General features: G+C 44.0%; 1 protein-coding gene across 1 annotated transcript; it reads right to left on the minus strand.

The window, feature by feature from the left end:
• Positions 1 to 3,255: 3,255 nt before the first annotated feature.
• Positions 3,256 to 4,896, minus strand: LOC132873252 (E3 SUMO-protein ligase ZBED1-like). Its single transcript, XM_060908611.1, has 3 exons — positions 4,474 to 4,896; positions 3,944 to 4,327; positions 3,256 to 3,690 (listed from the first exon to the last, which is right to left on the minus strand). Exons 1-3 carry the CDS (start codon positions 4,894 to 4,896, stop codon positions 3,256 to 3,258), a joined length of 1,242 nt encoding a protein of 413 aa, XP_060764594.1.
• Between the last annotated feature and the right edge of the window lie 6,286 nt (positions 4,897 to 11,182).

Here is an 11,182-nt window from a genome sequence, read left to right on the forward strand (position 1 = left end):
GGGCTGACACACATATAGAGACACAAACAACCATTCACACTCACAGTCAATTTAGAAACCAATTAACCTAACCTGCATATCTTTGGAACCGACTAGTGGCCTAGTGGTAGCGTGTCCGCCTCTCGATCGGGAGATTGTGAGTTCTATTCACGGTCGGGTCATACCAAAGATCATCATAAAAATGGTATCCACTACCATCTGGCAAGGCACGCTGCAATACAGATGTGCATGGGGAGTTAAACTCTTGTGATTACCAGAGGACTAGCCCCCCACTGTAACCCTAGCTATGTAATAGGCGAGAGGCCGAGGGCTATGGAAATGGAGATCGGCGCCACCTGATGCGCCACCATCAGAGTTGGGCCTGGTTAGTACTTGAGTGGGAGACTGCCTAGGAATACCAGGTACTGGGTGTGGGAAGGACTTTGACTTTTTTTGTTATATCTTTGGACTGTGGACGGAAACCCATGCAGACACAGGGAGAACATGCAAACTCCACACAGAAAGGCCCTCGTCAGCCATTGGGTTCAAACCCAGAACCTTCTTGCTGTGAGGTAACAGTGCTAACCACTACACCACTGTGCCAGCTATATTTGTGCTTATGATTATTGGGTCTAAGTGTACTGTCCAAAATCTTGGACTTATCACAGGTTCAATAGATACATCTTCTAAACTGTTCTTGAAAACTTTCCATTTTGCTATAAAAGAGCTATAATAATGATAGACCAATCACCTGAGTAGTGCTATATGATAGAATTCTTTAAGCTGGAGGAATGCTTTTATCACTGCAGGTGTTAATTCCAACTAAATCGGAGTCACGCCTGATGGCTGAATGTATGTACTCAGGTGTAAATGCTAAATGGTTGGAACAAAAACCTGAAGCCATAATTGTGGAACAAAAATGTAATACCTCCAAGGCATGCGAAGCCAAACCTGTATATATTCAAACTGGTTTTCGTGACGCATAACAGGGCAGTGCAACATGTGCCAAAGAAAAGCACTATCCACCCTCTTTCACAGACATGACCTCACAGAAACTCATGTTGGCTAGTGTGAATGACCTGGAAGAGCGTAATGCCATCCTTCCCACCCAGTTTTGCTTTCTTGAAAACCCCTGGCCACAGATGGGTGTAGCATCTTCAGGATTTGAACTGACAATCTCTCAACAACATGGCAAAAGCCTTAAAAATCTGTTCATGTCAAGCATCTACAAAACAAGTCTCTAAACAAGCTATTACTATCCATCCATCCACTATCTATCAGGGGCACGGGTGAGCTGGAACCAATCCTAGCTGACATCAGGCGAGAGGCAGGGTACACACTGGAGAGGTCGCCAATCAATTGCAGGGCTAACACAGAGACAAACAACTATTCACACTCATATTTAAACCTATGGGCAATTTAGAGTAGCTGGTTGTGCTAATCTGCATGTCTTTGGACTGTACGAGGAAACTGGAGCATTCAGATGGGGAGAACACACAAACTCCACGCAGAAAGGCCCCAGTTGGCCAGCAGGTTTGAACCTGGAACCTTCTTGCTATGAGGCAACAGTGCTAACCACTGCACCATTCTAAGCTGTTACTATATAAACAATAACACAGTAGAACAAAGACAATTTATATACAACTCTGATTCCAAAAAAGTTGTGATGCTGTGTAAAATGTAAATAAAAACAGAATGCAATTCTTTGCAAATCCTTTTTGAACTATATTAAGTTAAATACAATACAAAGACAAGATATTTAATGTTCAAACTGATAAACTTTATTGTTTTTGTAAATATACATTCATTCTGAATTTGATACCTGCAACACATTCCAAAAAAGTTGGGACAGGGGCAAGTTTACTACTGTGTTACATACCTTTCCTTTAAACAACACTCAGTAAAGGTTTGGGAACTGAGGACAATAATTGTTCAAGGTTTGAATGTGAAATTCTTTCCCATTCTTTCTTGATCTATGACTTCATGAAGTCATTGATCTATGACTTCAATCTTTTGATGATATTATAGTAAAGCAGATAACACATACAATCGTTCAATTGATGATACAAGCATGAAATTTGGCTGAAATATTTATTTTGTATTAGATTTTGAGAAAAAGTGCTCTTCACTTAAAATTCCAATATGGCGGCCATCTTGGAAAACACCATGATTCGGCCCCAAAATCACGTTTATCTGCTCCACTATTAGGGATTGTTGATGACGAAATCCCTAAATTCCTTAAGTTAAAGGTTTAGTTAATGGTGAAGTATTCCTGATCTAATGAGGTGTTCATTTAAGCAGGGCTCTCAAGTTTTGAATGCAGGCAAGAGTGACACCCCCCCTGTTGGGGCGGCCGGTTGGACGGGTCGCAGGAATGGGGGTCTTTCATTAATAATATTATTATTAGTGTTGTTGTTATTAATAACTGCTCAGACTTGCAGAAGAAAGGATAACACATGGAACTGACAATTCAACCAAATACAAGTCTTTATTCAATTTCCGTGTATTGAATAAGTGTATGTGTCTGTGAGAGAGAGCAGAGAGAGAGAGAGATTATGACTGGTGTTGTTTATTGTAAGTGTTTGTTGCCTTTTTGGAGTCCTTCATCATTTGTGTTGTTGGTTCCCACTTAAAACAGTTCGGCTCAAGTCCAGCCATTTTCAGGGTCATGATAGAGGTCAATGTCCCGTCCAGAGACAAGCTGTTTCGGGCTGAGGTTTTGTTCAGACTGACCATTGAAAATACCCTCTCGGCATCAGCATTTGAATGAGGAAGCACCAAAACCAAGGTTGTTATCTTTGATAGCCACCCAAATTGGTTCAAGCCAGTCACCTTTGAAAAAGGAACCAAGGGCCTCTATTACTTAAAGGAACAGTCCACCGTACTTCCATAATGAAATATGTTCTTCTCTGAATTGAGACGAGCTGATCCGTACTAGGGCTGAGTATCACCAGATACCTCACGATACGATACTATGGCGATATTTTGCCCACGATAACGATAATATCACGGTACAGCGATTCAGCGATAATCGATATATTGCAAGAAATTTCAACCACATCACGATATCTGTGTCACTGAAGAAAATCAATTTATTGACCACTGTAAAATTACTGTAAAAAACTTAAAACTTGCACTGCAGACTGCACATACATTTCAGTGCTAACACTAATATCAATTTGTTGTGTAAACTTGAGAACATATAAATGAGAACATTTAACTTGTGCTTAGTACTTGTGTAAAGTTTAATCCAAAACTGTACTGTGAGCACACATTTCAAAACTGCATGTTCTTCTTCAGGAAGAGCAACTGGTCAGCATGCTCAGAGGTAAGACAGCTCCTCTGAGAGCTGATTATGTCACCTGCAGTAGAAAAGATCCGTTCTGCAGGTACACTGGTCCCTGGGACACACACATGTCTTTGGGCCAGCTTGGCAAGGAGTGGGTAGGCTTGAGCATGAGCCTTCCACCAATGCAACGGGTCATCAGTCAGTGGTAGAGATGGAGCATCTAGGTATTGTTTGACCTCTGTTTCAGCTATGGAAGTAGCTGACAGTTGATGTTGGGTGGTCTTGAATGTCTGCCCAAGGAGATCAGCAAGTGCAGACCTCCTCTTCTTTGGTGTGTGTGCACTGGTCTCTGTAGTCTGCTGCTCAGTGCTGTCATCAGAAGGAATAGGGCTCACTTGAGATTCCTCTAAGTCTGCATCTTCCTGTCAAGAAAATGAACAGTGACACTATTTATATTACTAGTTAAAAACATGTTTTTAGGTCATATCAAGTCTCAAAACTATTAGTATCAATTTTACATTTTATGTATGTCTTTTTAATAATAATAATAATAATAATAATAATAATAATAATAATAATAACATTCAGAAATTTTTTTTATTTTTATATAGATTTTTAAATACGTATGGATTAGATAATTGTGATCTACTACTGTTAAAATCGTCGTAATAATACCTTGAGAGCAGCAGCCATTTCCACTAATTTGGCATGTGTGTCCTGGATGTCTTGTGGCAAGAGGAACTGCAGAGACTTAAACCTGGGGTCTAAGGCTGATGAGATGTACAGAATGGTTTTCTCCTCCATAGAGTCATATCGCTTGGACAGATCTTGGTGGATGGCGGTCTTGATCTCTTTAACAAGAGAGGAATCTTCGATGGTGCTTGTTGTGTCATTCAAAAGCTGGGCATGGAGCGGAGCAATGATGGAGATTGTTGGGCTCTTCTCTTCGCACATGATATTTGTTGCCACCAGCATTGGCTTGAGGGCTTGCACAACCTGTTCGACATTTGAGATGTCGGTCTCATTCAGGGTGCAGATGTCAGTGGTACTCTTTCTTACCTTAATGAAAGAACAGACAGAATGGAACTTTCATTAAAAACATGAATTGAACAATGTACAGTTTAAATTTTCATAATTATAAGTATAAACAAAACAGATACACACATCGATTTTACTACATTAACGTATGAGAATAAATAACCTACCTCCGGAGATAATAGGGCAGCACAGACAGCAGGCTGCTGCTGGAGAAACCTGGCCAGCATCTCGTAAGCGCTGTTCCACCGTACAGCAACATCCGTGATGAGCTTGTGTTGTGGCAGTGCAAGCAACATTTGGTTTCTCTTCAATGCCTCGGCGGCTGTGGTGCTTCTGTGAAAGAACTTGGAAATCCTGCGGACCTTCGCAGTGAGTCGAGCAACAGCTGCTACTTTCAGGGCTTGTTGTGAAGCGAGGTTAAGAACGTGTGCAAAACACCGAATGTGTTGGTATCCGGTCAGTTCAACAGCAACAGTCATATTAGATGCGTTGTCGGTGACAACCGCTGGGTATTTCTCCGTGAGCTTCCACTCTACCGTAGCCTTCCGTATCACCTCTGCCATGTTAGCACCAGTGTGAGACTCGGACATCACGCGAGTCTGGAGAACGTAGGATTGGAGTTCCCACTCGTGAATGAAATGAGCAGTAATTGTCACAAAGGATTCTGTGGCTCTGGAAGTCCATGCGTCACATGTAAGTGCAACTCTCTCAGCAGATTGAAGTGCGCTTTCCACTTTAGCTTTCGTCTCTGCATACAACGCAGGGATAGCTTTTTCAGTGAAGTATTTTCGACAAGGTATGTCATACCTTGGCTCCAGTGTATGTAACATTTGGCGGAAACCTTCATTTTCGACGACAGAATATGGTCTAAGATCCTTACAAATAAAGCAAGCAATGGACTTCGTAATACTCGCAGCCCTGGGGGATCCAGATGGTAGTTTTGCATTAAATACTGTGTTTAGTGTAGGCTGGCTTACAGAAGCATGTGCGTCGCTAACTTTCCTTTCCTCCGCGGCAAGCTCAGGATGATGACGAACAAGGTGGCTATGCATGTTTGTTGTGTTGCCAGTGTACTTGATCTTCGCGAGGCAGTTCTTGCAAACAGCGAACTCTTTATCGAGTGTTTTTCCATTTTCAGTGTGGTAAAACCCAAAGTGAGCCCATACTTTAGATTTAAAATTGGACGGTGCATCTTTCACTGTTTTTTCTCGAATTGCTAACCCCCCGCTTTGCGCCATTGCTTTTTTGTTTTCCTCTTCTGATTCCGGGGTAGCCTATGGCAACATTTACTTTCTTCAACACCACCCACTCTAATTCATGAGCGCCGTCATGTGGGGGCTTGAAGTAGTGACTCTGTAGATTAAAGTCGTAGCAGATTTTGTGAGCAAATCTGTTCAAAACGGCTGTATGTTTATTGTTTAAATATCGATATTTGACGTCTGAGTATCGATTATGTCCCACAAGACGAAATATCGCGATAACTCGTAGTATCGATATTTGGCACACCCTTAATCCGTACCTCTCCGAGCTTTGTGCGACCTCCCAGTCAGTCAGACGCGCTGTTACTCCTGTTAGCAATGTAGCTAGGCTCAGCATGGCCAATGGTATTTTTTGGGGCTGTAGTTAGATGCGACCAAACTCTTCCATGTTTTTCCTGTTTACATAGGTTTATATGACCAGTGACATGAAACAAAGTTCAGTTACACAAATTGAAACGTGGCGATTTTCTATGCTATGGAAAGTCCGCACTATAATGACAGGCGTACTAACGCCTTCTGCGCGCTTTGACAGCGCATTGATACCTTCACTCGGAGTTGTACCACTTTTTTTAGACAGGGCAGACGGACCAGGGCATTCGCCCGCCTGGCCGTGCCCGACGAGGAGCGCTCTCGGCCGGCTTGGGAGGCAGACGGCAGCCCCTCCTGGAAGTGTGGTTTTACCATGGGCCTCATGCGGAAAAATGACAAAGTCCCAATTTTACCATGGGGCTCGAGTTGTACCATTTTTTTAGACAGGGCGGACGGACCAGGGCATTCGCCCACCTGGCCGTGCCCGAAGAGGAGTGAAGGTATCAATGCGCTGTCAAAGCACGCAGAAGGTGTTAGTACGCCTGTCATTATAGTGCGGACTTTCCATAGCATAGAAAATCGCCACGTTTCAAATTGTGTAACTGAACTTTGTTTCTTGTCACTGGTCATATAAACCTATGTAAACAGGAAAAACGTGGAAGAGTTTGGTCGCATCTAACTACAGCCCCAAAAAATACCATTGGCCATGCTGAGCCTAGCTACATTGCTAACAGGAGTGACAGCGCGTCTGACTGACTGGGAGGTCGCACAAAGCTCGGAGAGGTACGGAGCAGCTCGTCTCAATTCAGAGAAGAACATATTTCATTATGGAAGGACGGTGGACTGTTCCTTTAAATGTTTTCCTTTTATCTTAATAATGAGCAAGTCATGTTGTGTGCAAAAAATTTCTTACTTTGTTCTTTTTTGAGGACATTCTTCCCCAAAACTCCTCAATGTCAAAGGATGTTGGGTCCTGTAATCTGTAATAGTTGGACTTTCCTCTTCCCTATATCTTCCCCTGGAGTCATGCAGTTTCTATATTATGAACAATAAAAACTTAACCTTTCACAAACGGGTCTTTCATAACTGCTGACAAATTAAAAAAAAAAATCTTCACTCTTGCTGGTATTCACATGCTGCTTTAAACACACGTTAGTATTGCTGTTATTATTACTGACCAGCGTCTGTTATTGCCTGTGAACAAGTTGAGCTGCTCGCCAGGGGATCATTTAAACAGGTGCAATACAGCTCAGCTCTTGTAAAACCTTACCATGTCCATGCGAATTATCTGGGCAACATTCTCTCACAGCAGGCAAGTTGTCATTTCAAATCAAATCAAATCAAGTTTATTTGTATAGCACTTTTAACAATAAACATTGTCGCAAAGCAGCTTTACAGAATTTGAACGACTTAAAACATGAGCTAATTTTATCCCTAATCTATCCCCAATGAGCAAGCCTGTGGCGATCGTGGCAAGGAAAAACTCCCTCAGACGACATGAGGAAGAAACCTCGAGAGGAACCAGACTCAAAAGGGAACCCATCCTCATTTGGGCAACAACAGACAGCCTGACTATAATATTAACAGTTTTAACAGGGGCGGCACGGTGGTGTAGTGGTTAGCGCTGTCGCCTCACAGCAAGAAGGTCCTGGGTTCGAGCCCCGGGGCCGGCGAGGGCCTTTCTGTGTGGAGTTTGCATGTTCTCCCCGTGTCCGCGTGGGTTTCCTCCGGGTGCTCCGGTTTCCCCCACAGTCCAAAGACATGCAGGTTAGGTTAACTGGTGACTCTAAATTGACCGTAGGTGTGAATGTGAGTGTGAATGGTTGTCTGTGTCTATGTGTCAGCCCTGTGATGACCTGGCGACTTGTCCAGGGTGTACCCCGCCTTTCGCCCGTAGTCAGCTGGGATAGGCTCCAGCTTGCCTGCGACCCTGTAGAAGGATAAAGCGGCTAGAGATAATGAGATGAGATGAGATAAGTTTTAACAGGTATAACCCTCAACTGTCCTCATGGGGCCGTCCTTCACAGGAGCGGTGCGATAAAACTCCGACCAGACACAGGGCACCAGGATGGATCAAGCAGGTCCGAGGGGCAGAAGAGGCCAGCATCTCAATCCCAGGATCAACATGTAACTCAGAGGGACAGATGGGGGGGGGAGAGAGAGAGAGAAAGAAAACACAGGTTGTTAGGTATGCCCTAAAAATGACAAGTATTAAATCTGTGTGGTAGGCTCGCAGAGACGAGAGTCTTTACATCAGGCATAACACACAACAATGGCATGTTAATATGGTAACTCATTTCTTGTGTCAAACAAGTTGTGAATTTGTTGTGACATTAAAACAGGATATGACTTCCTCTGGTCTCTGTGACGCTCGGAGCTCATCCTCACGCTGTCCACTGAACAAAACTTTCAGAAGATGGTTGTAGCAGAATCACGTGAACAATTCCCGGGATAACAATGCTTTTTTCATTGGTTGTTGCGTTATCGACCCAGATACAATAGTGCTTCTGATTGGCTATTGTGTAGCCCCGCCCTTTTCCTTTTTTTGATTGGCTGGTAAGTGGCAGGCTCGACTCATGGGAGACGTGCTTGTTTCCTGCCGTTTCCATAGTGATAGCGCCGCGCCAGAGAAATTTATCTCATCTCATCTCATTATCTCTAGCCGCTTTATCCTTCTACAGGGTCGCAGGCAAGCTGGAGCCTATCCCAGCTGACTATGGGCGAAAGGTGGGGTACACCCTGGACAAGTCGCCAGGTCATCACAGGGCTGACACATAGACACAGACAACCATTCACACTCACATTCACACCTACGGTCAATTTAGAGTCACCAGTTAACCTAACCTGCATGTCTTTGGACTGTGGGGGAAACCGGAGCACCCGGAGGAAACCCACGCGGACACGGGGAGAACATGCAAACTCCGCACAGAAAGGCCCTTCGCCGGCCCTGGGGCTCGAACCCAGGACCTTCTTGCTGTGAGGCGACAGCGCTAACCACTACACCACCGTGCCGCCCCAGAGAAATTTATATTATATATTTTTTTTCAGTGTGAGAAATACAATGCGTGGCGGGAGTATGTGACAAAAGACCGAAAAGCGTGACTGTCACGCTTAATGCGTGAGACTTGAGAGCCCTGATAAGGCTGTTCAAATTTGTTTTGTCTCTGATAAATAACTGCTTATCATGTTTGAGCTGTGAATCACTCCAGCCCAGGAACTCCATAAACATTTACCTGTAAAAATAGTTCCTTGTTCCAAATGTGAAAAACTGGTTCCCAGTCAGTGGTTAATGTACAAACTCTGACATTAACCTACGTTAAGCTTTTTCCTCCCCATAGACGCCTGTGTAAATGAAAAAGCTTAACGCAGACTACGTCCATAATATTTGGATTTCTGTTTTGATATTTAGTGTGGTCGTAGTGTGTATGACAAGAGATGTTCATGAGAAGTTTGGTGATGATTGATCATTGTTTTGGAACATTAAGCTACGTTAAGCTTTTTCACGTTAAGCGTTTTAGGATGTCCCCAAACTGAATCATACAATTGTTCTTTTGTTTTACTCAAAAATAAATCTCTGCTTGTCAGTGCCGTATTAAGCCAATGCGGTGCCCCTGGGCACTATACCTCAAGTGCCCCCCCCCGGGATCCTCGTCGTCGTCGACCCCTCGGCTAACACTGGCTGTGGTTGTAGCATCTCCCCGGCTAGTGCGAGCAGGGCCATCTCCCTCACTAGCATGTCTGATTTCACTAGCTTCGGCTTCAGCGGTGGTAGTGATAGCAGTTGTCGATGTTTTTATAAAAAAACGATCTAACACTGGAGCATTTTTAATTGCAGCTACACGCCTGGAGTCTTTCTCTTTTTTAAATTTTCTCTTCGCACAACCACTCAATTGAGGGCTCCGAGATTATGCTAAAAATAGTAACACTGCACGTGCGCGGCCATCTTGGAAGTCACTCGCTCCAGAGCACTCATAGAGTCCACATCATAGAGTACACATTTAGCGATTCGTTTCCACGTTAGAGGGCTTAGAAGCTTGGATTTTTAAAGAATTTAGACATCTGAAGTGATGGAGCACTACTGTGAAAGTTTGAATAAGCAGGCACGGGAGCGTTATGCTGAGAAGGTACGTTTCATTGGGAATGTAGATCCATGCACTGTTAGTGAGAAGGAATGGAAAGCTGACCCCAGCTTGTTGCCGCATGTGACATACATCGATCTTGTGAACTATCTAGTGTTTCACCCAAGTCCATTTTGTGAACTAAAGGATTTCCAGAACTACAAGAGTATGGAAGCATATGATAGATTTGTGTCCGGTTGGGTCCGCGATGTGTCGGTGTTGACTGCTGAAGACGGAGAGACAAAAGTGATCAGAGGGAAAGTGTTACACTCGCAGAGTCTATCCCAGCCTAGTCTACACCCCTGGATAATAGTTGACAAGAGACATGCTATTTTGTGTGCACATTGCAACTGCATTGCTGGACTTGGGGAATGTTGCTCCCATGTTGCTTCCCTGTTGTTTTATGTTGAAGCGGCCACGAGACTGAGGGAAAGAACGACGGTCACACAACAGCCGGCATACTGGATGCTACCGGTAACTATGAAATTAAAATAACTATTTTAGTAACTATGAAATTCAAGACAATATTAACCTACCTGTCACAAAGTGATCAGAACAAATCCGGATACAGTCAAGTTGTCCTAAATTTGATCGGTTAATGGCAGCCAGCCACTGTCGTCTCCTCCGCTCGCTTTTCTCCTGTGCTGCAATTCCCTGGTTAGTCACGACTTTAGGGAGTCTGTGGAAGCTTTTGCCACCCTTTTCCCCCCGGCTACTACAGCCAACAATGACGCACGTATTCAGCATTGTCACCCCTTTTTGCTTCGCTGGACAACAACAATGCACTGACACAGCGCGCTTTGACTTCCAATATGGCCGCCGCTGGGTTCGCGCTGACCTCGAAGCACTCTATTGATGTCTGTCCACAGGGGCGTCGTAGTGGGGGGAAAAGGGGGACTGAGTTACCAGGGCCCCAAGTGGGGGGAGGGCCCTTGAGGAGTCTGTAATTTTATTTTCCTTTAAATGTCAATACCATTTAAAGATCACAATATATGTTGCTAACTAATGTAAATGTAATGTTTTGGGTAAATAAATCGTTTGATTAATGGATTGAATTGTGTGTCCTAGCCTACATATAGTGTCCGGGGACAGGCCCCCCACCCTTTGCACGAAATGGTTTAGTCCGCTTTCACCGGCCTCTTTAACTCGGCGCATTTAACGTAGCGTTCATTCTGCTGAAGTAGCGCTGC

The sequence above is a fragment of the Neoarius graeffei genome, chromosome 25 (assembly GCF_027579695.1).
Source record: "Neoarius graeffei isolate fNeoGra1 chromosome 25, fNeoGra1.pri, whole genome shotgun sequence".
Lineage (NCBI taxonomy): Eukaryota > Metazoa > Chordata > Actinopteri > Siluriformes > Ariidae > Neoarius > Neoarius graeffei.

Bases quoted from the DNA above. Each gene is read 5' to 3' on its own strand.
- LOC132873252 (XM_060908611.1), bottom strand. From the start codon at position 4,896: ATGTCCGAGTCTCACACTGGTGCTAACATGGCAGAGGTGATACGGAAG. The intron at 4,328-4,473 runs GTAGGTTATTTA...TCTTTCATTAAG, and splicing joins CTGCCCTATTATCTCCGGAG to GTAAGAAAGAGTACCACTGA. The intron at 3,691-3,943 runs GTATTATTACGA...TTTTCTTGACAG, and splicing joins AAATGGCTGCTGCTCTCAAG to GAAGATGCAGACTTAGAGGA.